A 17,631-nucleotide genomic window follows, 5' to 3' on the forward strand; every position below is an offset into this window, starting at 1 on the left:
TTATTACATTTTGGGGTTTTATTATATTTTCGATCAGGTTAATTGCAATTTTTTTCACATTTTCAGGAAATGATTAGACTGGACGCTACAAGCCTCCATAATTTTGTCCTCAACTTTTATTTTCACTTCTATTTCGCTCCCATTTCTCTTCACCCTCCTTCTCCTCCTTTCCTCCATCCTTCCAAGTAAAGAGGAGATTCTTCTGGGAGCAAGTGAGCCTGGACTCACATGGCATGAAGGGCAAAGACACACAAAGGGAACTGGGGGTAGGGAGAAGGGAAAAATTGATTTTCCAGCCGGAGAGGCCATTTAGTGAAGGACTAAGTCTGCCCCTCAGGGCTCCTGACTGGCTCCTGATGGGAAAGGCCAGCCAGCGACCGTAACACCAACAATTCATCCTGTTTTTCTATTCAGAGATGAAGTGTAGTATCAGTTTTTAGAGGAATGCCAGAGATGTTTATTCAGAGGCAAGCTTTGGCCCTGACGGATCAGAAAGGTGTCAAAGACCTGTTTGTTGTTTGTTGTACCCAATGGAGGTTTTGTATTGTGTGTGTGTATGTTTCTGTGAATGTGAGCCTAACCCTGTTTGCCCTTCACGAGGAGCAGAGCACAGCATCCCCTCTGGCGCTTCAGCGAGATGGAGAAGTAACGGGATGAGAGACGCTCAGAGAAAGAGACATATCACAACACACACACACACACACACACACACAGTACCATTGGCTGGCTGGCTGGCAGCCATGACAGATGGGGGAGTTCAGTTCACAGGGGGGTTGCCATGGAAACCAGCATCAGCGCTACCCTGAACTTGTCAACGCTCTGCATAAGCCCGAGATACAAGAGAGGCGCTCGCTCGCTCTGCAGAGGAGTGCAGCGTGGGCAGCTCGTTGTTTATGACTTATTGTTGTTGCGCAACAAGTCGGTGTCATCCGGTTCACGACTTCCTTAATTTAGATTTGAGGGACAGAAATCGGGGGGCTGCACGGTGGTGCAGTGGTTAGCACTGGCGCCTCACAGCTAGAGGGTTGCAGGTTCGAATCCGGCTTGGGACCCTTCTGTGTGGAGTTTGCATGTTCTCCCCGTGTTAGCGTGGGTTTTCTCCGGGTACTCCGGTTTCCTCCCACAGTCCAAAGACATGCAGGTTACGTTAGGTTAATTGTGGACTCTAAATTGCCCGTAGGTGTGAATGTGAGCGTGAATGGTTGTCTGTCTCTATGTGTCAGCCCTGCGATGGACTGGCGACCTGTCCAGGGTGTACCCTGCCTTCGCCCAATGTCGGCTGGGATCGGCTCCAGCCCCCCCCGCGACCCCTAACGGGATAAGCGGTTGCAGATGGATGGATGGGACATGTCTTTGCAATTAATAGATTTGTTTACAGGCGACAGAGGCGGTCAGTTAAGTGTGTCAGTGAGAAAGTGTGTCACGACGAGCTCTCGACTGAACAGAAAGAGAGCCATGTGTGTTTGTGTGTGTGTCCACCCCTCCTCTCTGAGCTCTTTAACATTTACATTACATCTCTGAGCTCTCGACCAGTTATCACATTCATCCTCTCATTCCCCTTCACTTTTACATCACATTACATTTCTCTCTCTGAAAAGCAGCTTCACATTTTCGGCCTCTTTCCTCCTCACTCTCTGATTCCCGCCATCGATCCAGTTTAAGAGCAAACGAGGCAGAGCGCCCGTCCGCCCAGAAAGGGTCTAACTAGATGTGACAGCCACTAAAAGCCAATCCAGCCCAGCAACGCCGTATGGATCATTACTTCAACAGCACTCCTGCTAGATTTTTGCTCTGTTATTCATCTTCATTTTCTTAGTGTGTGTGCTGAAACATGCACACAGACATAATCCTGCACATACACCGTTATTCTCTCCCACACACACTCCTGTATCCTCACAGCATCATACTCTCCTACATACACTCTCATAAAACAAACAACTATACGCTCTCATGATAATATACGTAAAACAAGAAGTATGGACGTAGTTTCCGTGACGTGAAGAGCCATTGTGAAGTTCAAAGTGACAGCTAGCAGCACCTGATACGCCACCCACCTGTCACTCACAGCGGCCACGCCCTCAATTATGCCGAACTTTACGCTTTAATATAATTCAAACGGGTGAGTTATATAAAAATTCACCCCCGTACGGTTGTCATAAACGAGGAAATCTGCTACATAGACCGAAACAGTTTTTCGTACCAGGCTGTAAACATGTTTATTTCTGCTGTAAAGTTGGACATGTTAACATGGAGGTCTATGGAGATTGACTCGCTTTCAGAGCCGCAAGTGGCCATTCAATGAACTCCTGCAGTTTTTGGCACTTCCACGTTGGCTTCATTTCTCAGCACCGGAGGTCACAGGGCCTTTAAATATGCAGCTCATCTCATTTTGAAGTCGTAGCTAAAGTTTTAAAACATTAATTAGGCTGCCACTTAAAGCTAGAGTTAAATCAAATGACCAAAAAAAGAACAAATCTGGTATCTGTGGCTGTCACAGGGCCGTCAAAAGTCTACCTACCTGCCTGCGTGCACTCATTGTGCTTCACCTGAGTCTTCCAAAAGCTGCTAGCTTGGCAGCTTTGAGTACTAACAGCAGCCATGTTTGTTGTTTATGTTCATCATGATGATTTTGGGGGAGTTTCTTTGGAGGGAGGCCTGAAGCAACGGACTGTCAGTGTTGCCGACTTGGCAACTTTCTCGCTAGATTTAGCAACTTTTGGAGTTAATGTCGCTAGCTACTTTGATTGGAAAAGAGTTGGCAACACTGGGCTGGGTTTTTTCAGTGTACTCTTGCTAGTTTCTCAACATTACCAACCCTAGCTTTAAGACTGTAGTGTTTTCTCACAAACAAACCATCCTCTCTTATATATACAATCTCAATCTCAGTCTAACAATACTACTGTAAAGGCAAGGCAGCTTTATTTGTAACAGGGCAATTCAAAATGCTTCACACGAACATTCAAGAACATTGCGACAACGTGAAAAAGACATAATTAAAACAGTCATAAAAATGTTAATAGATAAGAAAATTTAAAAAAACTAAACAATAAAAGCTATAATAGAAGCTAAAATAGTACAATAGAGTATAACACACAAGAGTAAAAGACATAGTGCATTATGAGATAATTATTTGGTTTAATAAAAGGCAGCAGCGAACAAGAAGGTTATTATAAAGGTTGTAATGGTCTCTGTGTGTGTAAAAGTATAATAGTATGCGTGAGTGAGAATGATTGAGTTTATTCGACAGTACAGTTGTGTTTTTGTGTGTGATGGAGCGTGATTTATGGCCCCAAATAGCGAGAGAGGGAGTATGACTCTGCATATAAATATACAGTAGTAACATGGGTGTGTGTGGGGATATGAATGTGGTGTATTTGTGAGATGTGGCGTGTGAGAGCAAGTATGATTTATGGCCCAAATAGCCTCTCTTACTTTAGCTCTCCCTCTCTCTCTCTCACACGGGTCACTAATGGATCTGCATATTTTATTCCTGTGCATTAAACTATGACTGAATGTAATGTGAAGCCACTGAGGCAAGCTGCTTACGTGTGTATAATAGAGTCGCAGTAATATGAATAAACCTTAATGATATCCGTGAATGTTCACTTCCTGATGTTTGCTTTGCAGAATAACTCACCTCTCGTGTCTGTCCATCTTTTGTTTTTGTCTGTCTTTAGTGAGAAGAGGAAGCTGCAAGTGAACATCGCCAGTCCCATCCAGTGCAGCATGAGCGGGAGGAAGTGCACGGTCATCGTCGAGCCCAAGATCAACCAGTCGCAGCCAGACTTCACCAAGAGCCGATCTGGTTACATCCTGGCTGTTCCCGGCAACTAAAAGGAGCCGTCGGTGTCAGCTCATTTCAAACCAGGCCATGATGATGATGATGATGATGATGATGAAGATGATGATGATTCACCTCTGATTTCTTTTTCGCAGAGCTGCTGATAATGTGACGATTCAGATAGCAGCTCTGTAGGAGGATTGTGGTAATTGAATCCTCGATATGCAAAGCCATGCCAAATTTGACCTGTTTTATAGATTTCTATGCAACGTTACTATAAACAGGAAGTGTACAATACGCCTACAAGCAAGATGTCATTAGCTAAACAGGTTGTTTTTTTAAATGCACTACAGGATAATCCAACAAAGTGGTGTTCTTTCTTTTTAAAAATCCAAATTTCAAGTGATTTGCTTTTTGCAATATTTACTTTATCGTAGATTGTGGTAGTCAAGGTGAGAGGAGATTATGCTGCAACTGTTCTCTGAACCACTGATGTTGCATAATAGGAGAAAAAATCCAAAGGCTTTGCAGGAGTTTATAATCCGTGCAGCTCCCCGTGCAGAAGCCCTTAAACCCTGAAACATGAAGTAAGATATTTATGTATGTATGACTCTGATTTTTCAGATACTCGATTGATTATCTGCTCTAAATTAGAAGAAATCACTTATTGTGATATGTATTCTAAGGAATAATAATGTTAATGACCTTAATTGAAGACTTACCTACCTACACGGTAAATGAAAGGAAATGCAGCGTCCACTTTGAGTTCGTTAAATGTTTACAATCGCGTAATGAGAACAGCGAGATGCGATTCGGTGGTTCAGTCAGTGTCTGAGGCACAAACTCCAAATTCATTGTTAGTTTGTTAGATGTTGAGCCGGATGTGTTGAGCACATCCTGAACAACCTGCTACATGCAAAGTGTTAAAGATCTATTAATTTAAATCCTGCTTTGTATACTCTCTACTGCATTGTGTGTACTTTTTATAATACTCTAATACTGCTTATATATTGAAGGTTAGAATATACTTTATATGGCAGCACTTATACTGCATTTAGTACAAAAGAAGATGCTATAACTGACTAACAGAAGGCAAATATGAAGGCGATAACCAAAGCATTACCTTTCTCCAAGAGGTATTTTGAGATGGAAGACCTTAAAGGTGCTAAATTTGATATTCAGAGTGTTAATATAGCATCAAACAACTATTGTCTATGTCTACCTGAGCAGAGAATGAAGTCGCTCTCCCTCTGTGTGTGTTGGAATACGAGCTTCTCTTTGCTTTGTTTACGTAGCTGGTCCGGTGCGTGCATGTGAGTGCATGTGAGTCAACAAACACGTCACAACTCGTGAACTCAGAGCTTTCACTTACGAGGTCGTAAATACCACAAGAGGGGGGCGTTCATGTGGACTCTTCTCGTGAAACATGACTCCATTTGAATGCACCGGTAGTACCAACATTTTGGCCACTATGCTTTAAAGCCTGGTGCTCTTCCTGGAGGCTTGTGCCAGCCGCCGTCTCAGCCGTCTCCATGTTGAGAGCCACGTGGAGGCAATCCTTCAATCATAGATATGCTCTGATTATTGGATTTAGCACCTTTAATGCTGTAGTTTAGCAGAGTGTTGCTGGCCAGTACTGTGTAATCCCACGTGAACTCCAGCCCCTGAACATCGTCTCATTTGCTGTCTTTGTGTGGAGTGAATAGCCTAACGACTTGTAGTGGTCCTTTGGAATAGACTTCCATTTGACAAATATCCTCTTCATCAGAGAGGAAGCCAGTGTGTGTGTGTGTGTGTGTGTGTGTGTGTGTGTGTGTGTGTGTGTGTGTGTGTGTGTGTGTGTGTGTGTGTGTGTGTGTGTGTGTGTGTGTGTGTTGATTAGCTCTTCTTAGCGCTCCTCTTCTTGGCTGTGAGACTGAGAGCCTGTCTAGCGACGGAGTGGGGACAGAGGGGTGTGAAGTCTGGAATCAGACTGCTGCCCTAGTTTACCTCCCTGTCTAATGATGGAAATGACTATTTGGAGACTTGATTTTCATCTGCTCTCGCTAAACTCCCCTCGCTGCTCTCGAGCCAAAACGCACCAATCAAATCAGCACTTGAACACTCAGATATAGCTTTGTTCTGTTCTCACAAGCTGTGTTGAACATTTCCACTCTAGTTTTCACCCTTTGGTAAGAGTTGGCACATTACAATATGTTCTTTTTCCAGCCGTTGCAAAAAGAAAAACGTGTGGCAGCACAGAAGCTCACGATGGAGATGTCTGGCTTCAGACTGTGTGTCTAATATTAACATCAATCCACAGATTGAGTACTTAAAGTGCAAATATCAGTTTGGTTACGCTTAGGCACCAAAATTACTTGGTTAGATTTAGGCGCCAAAACCACTTGGTTAAGTTTAGGCAGCAAAACTACTTGGTTAGATTTAGTACTACAGAACACTCCTACTATGTGATACATCCTTGAAACGGTCACAGTTTGGTTAGGTTTAGGCACCAAAACCACTTGGTTAGATTAAAATGCCAAAACTACTTGGTTATGTTTATGTGCCAAAACTAATCTACTAAATTAAGTAATAAAAAGTAATAAAATAATCCCGGATGTTATCTCAGGACTTGTGTCTTGTAGTAAATTGGGTGTGTCATGTTGCCTGTACTTTGCCGTCTACTCCATTGATGTATTATAAGAACTGTACCGGACCCCAAGATGGTTTGCTTGATAGTAGGGTCGTCATGGTGATGTGACGGTAAATGTCACACATCCTGTAGGAAGTGTATCATCTCTCTGCCCACGGAGACGAGGCTGTGTAGTCTCGGAGTAAAGGCTAAGTAAAGACTGTGGGCTGAGGAGCGACAGACCTGGGTTATGAACGGGAGCTCCCTCGGCGTCTGGCCTAGTTGAAGAGGCAGAGGCACTCTTGTCGACTTTACTCCAACAGGAAGGAAAAAACTTGTTAGCGATCACTTTAGCCACAGATGCGCGGCGCTCTAATTGTTGTCTGAACGAGTCGTTTATCTTAATTAGTTTGCCCGTGTCTTTGGAGGAAGCGAATCTCCGTTCTACCTCGCAGCTTTGTGGTGGCTGCCCTTGATAAGACACTCGGATGCAGGAGAGAGTTGTTTGGGGAAGCTGGTGCATTCATAGTGTGGATTAAGGAAGTGACATTGGTAGCATTAATAGATGGATTTCTAAGCAGTGCAGTACAGTGTGTATGATGAGTGTATGATGAGTGTGTGTGGACTATAACACTGCAGCTCTCCATATCCTTCAGCATGGTAATCTCCCACAGGGCTTCTCCTCCTCGCGGCTCTGCTATTCACCGCTCATCATTAGGATGGACTCCGTGTCACTTCTCACTTCAGCGCTTCTCTCTTTCCTTTTCTTAAGGCAAAAGTGGGGCTGCTGAACAAAGCCTCGCCTGGCCTGCTCTTCTTCTTCTCTACTCCATCTACTCGCTCTCCCTCCCTCCCTCCCTCCCTCCCTCCTCTCCTTCCTCTGTCTAATCACTTCGCTCCTCGCCCAGTTGGGCTGACTGTACCGTCCTGCAGGGCAGTGAAGGTTTTCCTATTTTTTTTTTTTTATTTCTTCCTTCTTCCCGTCCCGTGCCCAGGAGGCGTGGAAATAAAGAGAAACTACACCAGCAAACAAGACATGTCGAACAATAGGAGTATCATGTAGCAACAAAAACAAAAAAGATGAGACAAAGCTGAGAATATTAACCTGAAATGTAAATAATGTGGTTTAAAAACCTGTTAAAAGATAAGAATATTAATTTTTATATCTTTATTATTGCCAACATATCCCATGAAAAGACCAAAATCAACACCATACTTTCTAACTTCTCTGACCTGCATGTGCAGCCCAGTCGCACAGCAGCACGTGAAATAGACACGAAATTTAATGTATTGATTTGTGTACATAGACATGAATTTCGCATTTTTTCGTGATGGTCAGCACGCAATCAATTTGTATGTAATCCACGTAATTGTGAAACAGGAAGAGCGACGAACGCTGCGTAGGGAGGAGGTCGGGGTGGAAGAGTGCGTCAAAAAACATAGGACTTTCGCCCATGACACTGCTGTTCGTATCCCGTGTAAAACCAGAAGTCAAAGTTGATTTATTTGTCAAGTAACTTCCGTACTTAAGTTACGGCACTTTCAGAGTTATTTCAACCCAAACCACGATCTTTTCCTAAACCTAACTAAGTAGTTTTGTTGCCTAAACCTAACTAAGTCGATCTTTCCTAAACCTAACTAAGTAGTTTTATTTTGAAAAGACTGGAGCGGAAATTGACACATGCATCTCGTGTTGTTGAAAGTCGTGTTGAGCGTCACAAAGAGAAAAACAAAAAAAGGGAAATTCCTGTCTGTGTAGACGAATCAAATAGATTCAATTTCGTGACTATTTCACAAATTACTGTGAGACTGTGTTGGCCTGTGCTACTGCAGCAAGCTCATTGGTTCCTACTGGACGTGTAAATCTTTAAAAACAGCTCACAAAGATATAGTTTCATTTATTTTTTTTAAAAGGGGCTAAATCATTTCTTAAAACAGCTGGTCACTTTAGTTTATATCATTACTCAAACACGAGGAAATAGAGAGACAAAGTCGGTGGACCGCTGTGGGACGGAGAGAGATAAATATTTGTTTTGATCCTGTTTGAATTGCTCCATGAATCACACATGATGTTTGTCAATTTAATAATTAATTTTGCAAGTCAAGAAAGTCCACAAGAAGAGGCGGGACTTTGCCTCTCTGTAGTGCATTTGTTGGGGACTACTTTCAGTGGCGGATTAATCCACATGTGGTGCTCTAGTGCGTATTAGTGGCAGCAGGACGGTGTGTGTGTGTGATTGAGTCTGAATAAACTACAGTGTGTTTGTTCATGGTGATGAATGAACATGTGACACAGCGAGGCTCATTGATGTGTTTTTAATGGAGCTCTATGGTACAGAGGAAGAAGAGATATCAGACAATAATACACACAATACTTGTTATTTCACTGTTGGAATATGAAATATCATCAGATTTATCCTGTAATGATTTGTTTTTGGTGTTCAAACCCAATCAGCAACGATTACTTTTCCATTATCATGATTATCAGCTTTACTGCAAGTGTAAAAATCACTTTTCCTCATTACTCCTTTATGAATGAATGTCAACATTGTGCCATTGTCTTCATCTCTTCTCCTCTAGTCTTCACAACAACTCTCTGTTATCAAGCCCGTCCATGTTAGCCAAAGGGTAACAGCTTCTATTTTCTTTTCCATAATTTATTCCATACTCTTTGAGCTTTGAGCAGAATCTGTACGTAAACACAGTTCATTCCGTATGTGCCTAATTTTGTATTAAGTTTATATTTTGCATATTTGTGATTCCGTACCGTAAATATCCTGTAATATCCAGACCAGAAGTCTAAAGGGAACTTCACCGGTGTTTGTGCTTTCTGTATAAATGCAGATTCCCATGATGTTCCATGATGAAAAATATTTCATTAATCATTTTATTAATAAATCTATTTGCATCAGTAGCTGCTGCTTTTCGTCATTTTCTCAGCGTGTTTACGGGCGTGTGGGTGATCAGATAAAACTGTTGGAAGTCATTAGTTGACTCAGATGTGTCCCGAGGCCAGCCGTGCTCTGTAATGTGTGACGTGGTTATATCTGGGAAGAGCTGTTCGGTACAATAATCCACCCACTAACAGCTGTTTCACCGTGAGTGACGACAAAACAGATAAAACCCCTGCAGTCGGCATGACAACGCCGCTTCCCACTGCCACTGTGTCAGCCATCACCAGCTAGCTCAGCAGGGGTTAATAATCCACTGGTTGATGGATGACGAGGAGTGGGATGACTGGGTTTTTCCCCCACAGGGCAGCGGATAAGCACTGACTGACCTGGTGGTTAAATAAATGGGAGTTAATGGACGGAGAGTGATATGCAAAGAGTGAACTGACCTAAACTAATCTGTCTGTGTCGGGGGGGGCGCTCACTATATTTGGAGATGCAGCTCTGCAGTTTGGGGACATGGAAACACTGTGGAGTAGCTGTGGAAAAACTAGACACTGGTTTCTAAAGATTATCCACATATTTGTGATTAGGAGGAACGTAAACACTAGGGCTGTTCATCAATTAAGATATTTAATCGCGATTAATCGCATGATTGTCCATAGTTAATTGTAATTAACAAAATGTACCTTAAAGGGAGATTTGTCAAGTATTTAATACTCTTATCAAAATGGGTCAACATCAACATGCTTTATACAATATCCAGAGCAATAATGTAACAGCAAACAACTATTGTGTATGTAAAGATATAGAGGAGTAATGTCTACCTGAGCAGAGTATAAAGTCGCTCTCCCTCTGTGTGTGTTGTAATCCAAGTTTTAGTGCATGTGAGCGTGCCCCACTGGCTAGCTCACGGTTACAGCTGATAACGCCATCCCGACCGACAGCGCCGTTGCAGAAGCGTAGCACCAATCCTCCATTTCCCCCTCGGCTTAACACTGTTAGCTCTGTCAGCACTATTGTCGTTGTTTGCACTATTAGCGCTGTTAGCACCGTTAGCTGCGAGCCACCAGCTCAGTCATTGCCATGTTGAGAGACGTACAAAGGCAATAAAAATGCTCCCAATCTGAGACGTGTCTGATTGCAGCCGCCGGGGGGCGTTCCTGTAGAACATGACAGGAAAAATTTAAATCATGCTGTGTATCTATGATTTATGAATTTGACAAAATGTGAGTTAAATCGTACTTAGAACCAAACGCATAGCCACCGATTTGACTGACACGAACAAGACAATACAGTTACTGGGCAAAAAAAGAAGTCAGTAGCGACGTGGGTGTTCCTGTTCTACATAAACCAACGATCTACGTGATCCCCCACGGCTGCAATCAGACTCTACTGGGCCCGATCTCGCATTTAGCTCCATTAACCAGGCACCAGAGCAACTGTCTCCACATATTAACACCTATCAGAGAGGAAATCAAATGGTACACTGTTAGTTAGAATGAGAACATCTGGAGAACAAGAAATCCTTTTCCTTTGCTGTCTTTCATGTTTACATTATTTTGTCCAGTGCAACTTAAATGTTTCCCACATAGACACACACATTGGGAGCAATTTGGGGTTTAATGTCGTTGCTCAAGGACACTTTGACCTGTGGACATGTGGAGGTGGGGATTGAACAACCAACCCTACGATTAAGGTGAATTGAGGAGCCCTTGAGCAAAGGCCTTTAACCCCCAAGTCAACCATCAAGCTCCAGTGGCTCCATGTTAAATGTCACATCTTGTGTTTGCAAAGTGCAGATTCAGACTAAACAAGGTTTCACCTGGAGGCACAAAAAGACAATTGGGCCGCCTTTGAACGATCAGTGCATTTTTATTTTTCCATCACAGTACAAAAATAAATTAAAATAAGCAGAAACTAACTGAAAAAAGTTTCAATTACAGTAACAGCTTTTTTGTCTTTTTCCAAAAAAAAAAAAAGAACATTTTTATTGAACAGCATCGACACCCGTCCCTCACCCCGCCGAGGGGAAACCAAGTCCTAGTACAGTACCGGTGTGGTTGGTGTATGCTCCACGTCCATAAGAAAAACAACATGTCACACATTCTTCTGTACAAATAAAACGCCGTCATTCACACGCACACATTCGCTCACTCATGCAGCCACTGAATGCCTCCCTTTTTGAACTTCTTAACCACTGTTTCGTTTTTTTATTATCTACAAAGTACGCAACAAGATACAGAAAAGAATCTGACAGAAATCTTTAACTATCACTTGAGTCTTTTTTTCATATTTTATAAGCTTTTGAAAGTCTCAAACAACTACTCGATGATGCAAAGTGGAAAAAAATGGCACATTTCAAGTGAGTCGGGGGGGAAAGTGGACAGAGAGATTGGGGGTCTCTTCTTGAGGCCCGTTATACCGACGCCCTGCTTTTTATCTGCCGGGGCAGAAGCCCATCCAAAGTGCGAGTCCCCCCTTGTTGTGCCGGTACAAACACTCCAAATGAACTTTCTCTCACTGATCTAACGGCACAATCCCACAGCAGAGGAGCTCATTGTCTCTGATTCACACCAACACAGCAGCTTCCATCCTCTGGGAACAACTTTAAAACATGACAGAAGCCTTTTGTTATGCATCACCGCTCCAGTAGACAGACTCTCAGAACACTGCTATAGAAAGAGAAGAGTGCACTATTTGTCTATATTGAGATGTGAAGAACATTTCTCATGGAAATACTGTAGCTTCTCCAGTGATTGCAGTCATTACGGAGAGAGAGGAACTAGTCTCCTGTGTGACATGAAAATACAATTGTTCTGCATGCTTTTCTGTTTTGGTTGTCATGTCGTTGCTGTTGGCACGCTGCAGCATTAGTCTAGTGGGTTTCTGTGATTGATTATTCCTGCAGAGGTCGCCTCATCCCCTGCAGCCCCGAGATGGATGTGACGCCGCCTCACATTTGATTCACGCGGAGGTGATGCTGATGGATCATCCTCAAGGTGAGCTGTGCTTTTCTGCAGCGATGCTGAACGTTGAAATAATCTATTATCCCCTGGAAACGTGTGTGTGCTTTCTGTCTGATATGTGGGACTAGCAGGTTGGGTTCGCTCCTCATGCAGGACAAAAAGATGTTGTTTTAAAGGACCAGTGTGTAACATTTAGGGGGATCTATTGGCAGAAATGGAATATAATGTTAAGTTTTCTTTAGTGTATAATCACCTGAAACTAAGACTCGTTGTGTTTTTGTTAGCTTAGAATGAGACGTTTATATCTACATAGGGAGCGGGTCCTCTTCATGGAGCCGGCCACCATGTTTCTACAGTAGCCCAGAAAGGACAAACCAAACTCACATCGCATTTTCGCATCGGCCACCGTAGTTCTCCTGCACGCTTGGCACACGAGAGAAGTTTCAGGTGGTTGTAATCTGCAACCTCACCGCTAGATATCACCAAATCTTACACACTGCACCTTTAAGGGCTTTTAGTATAAGGTCGATGATGTGTTGTTCTGTCAAGGTGTCCTTGATGACGTCACTTTGGTGATGGTCAGATTGTTTTTTTAATTAGGTAATTCCAGCAACATTCATTTGCATAAACCAGATCAATCTTCATTCCCACCAAAGATAAGCACACCTGCTCCACCAGCAACATATTCTCCTCACGTCCTTCCCTCCTCAAAGTCTCTCATCGCGGTCTCTCTTTACATTAATCGTGCCTAAATAAATACGTAAATGGCAATAAATTAGGTGTCAGTAAGTAGTTAGTAGTAGATGAAAATCCATCCCATCATTCAACAGCTGGACAAACAGTACAGAGTGTTCTCAGACCATGTGGGATTCTTCATCTTAAAGATATGGCACTGTTTTTTTTTAACATTTTCTACGCTGAATCATAAGCACAAAATCATTCCAAAAAATCGACAAAAGTACAAAAAGAATTTTCCCTGGTAAACAAATAGCCTATTTTAGCAAGCATAGCTAAATAAACTAGTGTCACTTTGTTCACGGCATTCTCTAAATGCAGATGCAGTTGGTTTTACAAATCAAGTAAAAAGAAGAAGATTGTTCCTTCCCTCCCCGGAAAAACTCTGTAAAATTGCATGGCACACGTGCAAAACGTTACATTTCTAAGTAAAAAAAAAAAAAAGAAAAAGAAAAAAGAAAGAAAACTTGTTCCAGAAAAAGCAATAAATAAGCCGCCATAAGGTGTAAGCCTCTGGGGAGTAAAACATCCATTAACTTGTTGGTTTATTTTTTTTTTTCTAGATGAAAATAAAGGTCTTTCTGAACACACACAGTACAGTACGACCACTCATCATACATCCTCTGGCTGTTGTCCTCCTTAGTTAAAGTCCCACTATTGTCCATCCAGTCTCCCCTCGTCCAGTAGAAGTCCTGTTGTACAGAAACCCACAAAAATATGGATCCAGCATCGATGTGCCGCTGCTGTTCTTTCAGATATGCATCGCAGCAAAAAAAGTGGTATCCGCATTATTAATGGAGGGGGACGTGGTGTTGGCGGTCGAAAGAGCCAGAGTTTGCAGCCGGAGGGCTCATCCGTGATGCGTGAAGAAAGCCGGTCAGGCGATGGCCCTCCCCCTCCTGCAGTAGGCAGTGACATCACATCGTCAAACAGTCAGAAGGTCACCGGTAGGCTGCCGCAGCCGCAGCCGCAGCCTCAGTCCTCTCCACATTCATTGCTGTAGATGTACGCTTCCCTTTCTAATGTTTGAATTGTTTTTTTAAGATTTTCAGTATAGATATATATATATATATATCTGTACGTTAGCAAAGGATTTACCCAAGTCTGGCATTTTTTGTGTATAGCTTTCATTCTCAGGTTTACAGAAAATCCATCCTTTGAAAATAGAATTTAGCCTTGATAATTACATGTCTTCAAGAGGCCATTTTTAGGTGACCATTGCAACTGTTATCCCTCAAAACTCATTTTAAATCACCTCCAGCTGAAAGATTCAGTCTCACTAGATACAAAGACTTCCTAATTGGCCTAATCCCACTTCAGTTTGGACAATAATAAATAAATAGCATCCCAAATAATCTTCCAAACTTGTCAAAATGCCAGACTGGAGTATGCCCCCCCTCCCAAGACCCTCTCTGCTCCCCCCCCCCAGCATCCCCTCACCGGTCCAGGCCGATGAGCAGGCGGCTCCTCTCCTCCTCCTTCTGGCTCTCGTTCTTCAGGTCGGCAAACACCTGAGTGAAGTAGTGCGGGTCGGAGTTGATCTGGAGCATCTTGGCGCTCATCAGGTTGATGATGGAGAGGCAGCGGTCCCAGAAGGTCTCCTTGGAGCTCTCCACCAGGAAGGGCTTCAGAGGGTAGGAGATCTCGTTGCCCATGTAGGAGTAAGACAGGTAGAGGCAGGTGAGCAGCACGGCCTGCAGCTCGTGCTCCGTGGCCACCTCGGAGGAGACCACGTCGCGGCACAGCATGTAGACAAAGACCACGTTGGCGGGGGTGATGAAGCCCTGGTCCTGCCAGCCCTGGAGCAGCAGGGAGCGGTCCACACTGCGCAGCCACAGCACCGGGTCGGTGGGTGACAGGTGCTTCAGCCGGTAACAACGCCGGCACAGGAACTCCCCGAGGCAGCGCAGCAGCTCGCTGGTGGAGGCCTGGACGATCACTCTCTTGGGGGTCCCGGGGGCCACATTGGAGTTGGTCAGAGGGGCCTTCTTGACAGACGATACTATGTTGTTGTTGTTGGAGGCCTTGGTGAGAGCCGGAGTGCTCTGATCCTGGGCGAAGGTGGACAGGTTGGCGCACGACTGCGACTTCTTCAGGTTCTCATTGTTCAGGTGGGTGACATTGTTCTGGTAGGTGCCGTTGGGCTGCACCTTCTTGGAGCCTTTCTTCTTGGCCGACACCGCTACAATCCGCTTCCATGGGAGCACATTGATGAGCGAGTGGCGCTTCAGGTTCTTGTCTTTGGCGTTCTTGCTGTTCTGGACGGCCGTGTAGTGGCCCACGGTGGCCGGCCCATCCTCGAAGAGGGCCGCCTTTCGGTAGCTGGGGGACAAAGACAGCACGGTTCCCATGGTGACTGTGTGGGGAGGCTTCCAGGGGCTTCAGCCGCACTGGGTCAGAAGAGGGTCTGCCAGGGGAGATCCTGAGGGTCTCAGAGCCTCTATGCTTCTGGGAGCTGGTGGGTCCCGGCTAAAGGCTACCGCTGGGCATCGAAGGCCTGCAGACAATGATCCAGTGAGCAGCTCTCTGTCTGCGTCTCCTGATGGCCACTGTTGGAAGCACAAAAGATCAATAATCAGAGAAATAATTGGTGAAGAACCTTTTAGATAATCCAGAAATAGCAAACAACCTTTCTTTAATCTCATATTAGATCTAAGATTATTCAGACAATATCACAGCTAATCAGCTCTGTAATGTCCTCATGAATGTGTGCTGAGTGGTTTATCTGACTGAACCTCAGGTTTATATCGATCTGACTCAGTAAGTGGTGGAATGGATCAGCCTTTAGCTCATACTAATTAATTCAAGCAGTATAGATCCCTCCTTTGCTGCATGTGATGCATGAAAGCATCCTAACATCAACATTTTAGTGTGAAAATGTGCCTCATCTCATATTCATCTGCAGCAGCCGACCCCTTCTCTGATCCTATATGGTAAAAATCATGAAAATTGTATAAGCAGCGATCCATATTTCATGTGCAATGGCCGACGAGTCAGAGCGAACCACGCAGCCAGCCCTAAAATGGAAGACGTAAACACCTTAAGAACAGGTGAAGGTCGAGTTTCATGCATATACAGGATTGTGCATATTAAAATGCAAGGTTGTATGATGTATTAATCAAGTAAAGCTATAGATCAACAAAGAGATGTTTGATTCTTTCTTTGCACGACATATTTTGCTCCTCGCTGCAGAACGTAACCGACTGCAGCATCCAAAGCTGCTTCATTCCATCACCATGATGTTAATCCTGATCCATCAATGGAGGATACATTCCCAAACACGAGCTTTTAATGTGACTAAAATGAGCTTTAAACGGATGTATTGGTGCCCTTGCAGTGTGATGAGGAGTTGTGTACATCGGGTGCTCTCCGTGGTGCTGAAGCTGCGTCGAAATGAAGATGCCATAATAGGCGGTGGCTTAGAAATAAAGGATATATTCCCTCCTATCTGTTAATATCTCACAATATGTTTGTTGCATTTATCTGTTTGCAACTTCACATCCCCAGTTATTTCAATATATTTCCATATTTTCTTAATTATAGCTGCGCATCATCTGTTTCCAGATATAAAGGGTCCATAAATCTCAACTTTCAGCACCAAAATGATCCAAAAAACAAAAAAAGAGACTCACCAGATCTTCCTGCGTAATGAGAATAGAATCTCGCTGTATAATGATGATGCTCCTCAGTTTTTCCTCACGATAAAAACATAAAACCATCCACCAGAATATTAATGCAACAAAGAAAATAATCCTAGTCGATGCACACAAAAAATAAATAAAAAAACACAGAAGCGTTGGATGTTGGATGAGCAGCCTGGTGTCGGTCTGTGCGCAGACGATGGCAGTCAGTAGTGGAATGGATGCTGGGATGAAGAAGATGTGCTCCTGGTTGGTCCTGAGATGCGGATGCTGCTGGGCTGATGTTGTGTTGTGTGACTGAATGACTGGCTGGCTGTGAGGCTGAGAGGAGGAGGGTTTTTGCGCAAAGGCGGTGGTGGAGCGCCTCTCTGCGTCTCTCTGCTGGGAAACAACTCCTCCTATAGTCCAACACACAGGAGCTGCACATCTATAGTCCAACACACAACACACAGGAGCTGCACATCTATAGTCCAACACACAACACACAGGAGCTGCACATCTATAGTCCAACACACAGGAGCTGCACATGCAAACTGAACCCGGTGAACTCAGAGGATGTTTTTCTTCATATCACCAGTAGCACCAATCTAATCAACACCATTCACCCATATGCATTTATATGAAGTGGGTAAATTACATATTTCTATAGGCAAGCCTGAGTATTTTTGATCCTTTGTATTGCATTGTCCTATTTTAATCTCCGTATATAGTCTTTTACTAGCCTCTATCTATCTATCTATCTATCTAATTATTGGTTTGTTGTAGACTATTAATAGAAAACTATTGCCTATATTCAGTAGGTCTAAATTAATGTTTTTAAATATATATATATATATACATTATATAGATATAAAAAATACATTATATATATATAAATACATTATATATATATATATATATATAAATACATGATATATATATATATAAATACATGATATATATATATAAATACATGATATATATAAATACTTGATATATATAATATAAATACTTGATATATATG

The 17,631-nt window shown here is 43.3% G+C and overlaps 3 protein-coding genes across 4 annotated transcripts in view; 2 read left to right on the plus strand and 1 right to left on the minus strand.

Annotated features, from left to right (window-relative positions):
* Window positions 1-7,506, plus strand: part of myo1d (myosin 1D) — a 109,248-nt gene extending 101,742 nt beyond the window's left edge. Inside the window, exon 22 of the mRNA XM_074619332.1 lies at window positions 3,678-7,506. Coding sequence (XP_074475433.1) covers window positions 3,678-3,834 — 157 coding nt within the window. The 3' untranslated portion in view covers window positions 3,835-7,506. The remainder of the gene's footprint in view (window positions 1-3,677) is intronic.
* armc7 (armadillo repeat containing 7) overlaps window positions 1-17,631 on the plus strand; it is a 143,408-nt gene that overhangs the window by 87,138 nt on the left and 38,639 nt on the right. The window lies entirely within an intron of this gene.
* Window positions 11,139-17,108, minus strand: cdk5r1b (cyclin dependent kinase 5, regulatory subunit 1b (p35)). Its single transcript, XM_074619344.1, has 2 exons — window positions 16,620-17,108; window positions 11,139-15,536 (listed from the first exon to the last, which is right to left on the minus strand). Exon 2 carries the CDS (start codon window positions 15,336-15,338, stop codon window positions 14,424-14,426), a length of 915 nt encoding a protein of 304 aa, XP_074475445.1. The 5' UTR covers window positions 15,339-15,536; window positions 16,620-17,108; the 3' UTR covers window positions 11,139-14,423.

This window comes from Sebastes fasciatus, chromosome 20, assembly GCF_043250625.1.
Source record: "Sebastes fasciatus isolate fSebFas1 chromosome 20, fSebFas1.pri, whole genome shotgun sequence".
In the NCBI taxonomy this organism is placed as follows: domain Eukaryota; kingdom Metazoa; phylum Chordata; class Actinopteri; order Perciformes; family Sebastidae; genus Sebastes; species Sebastes fasciatus.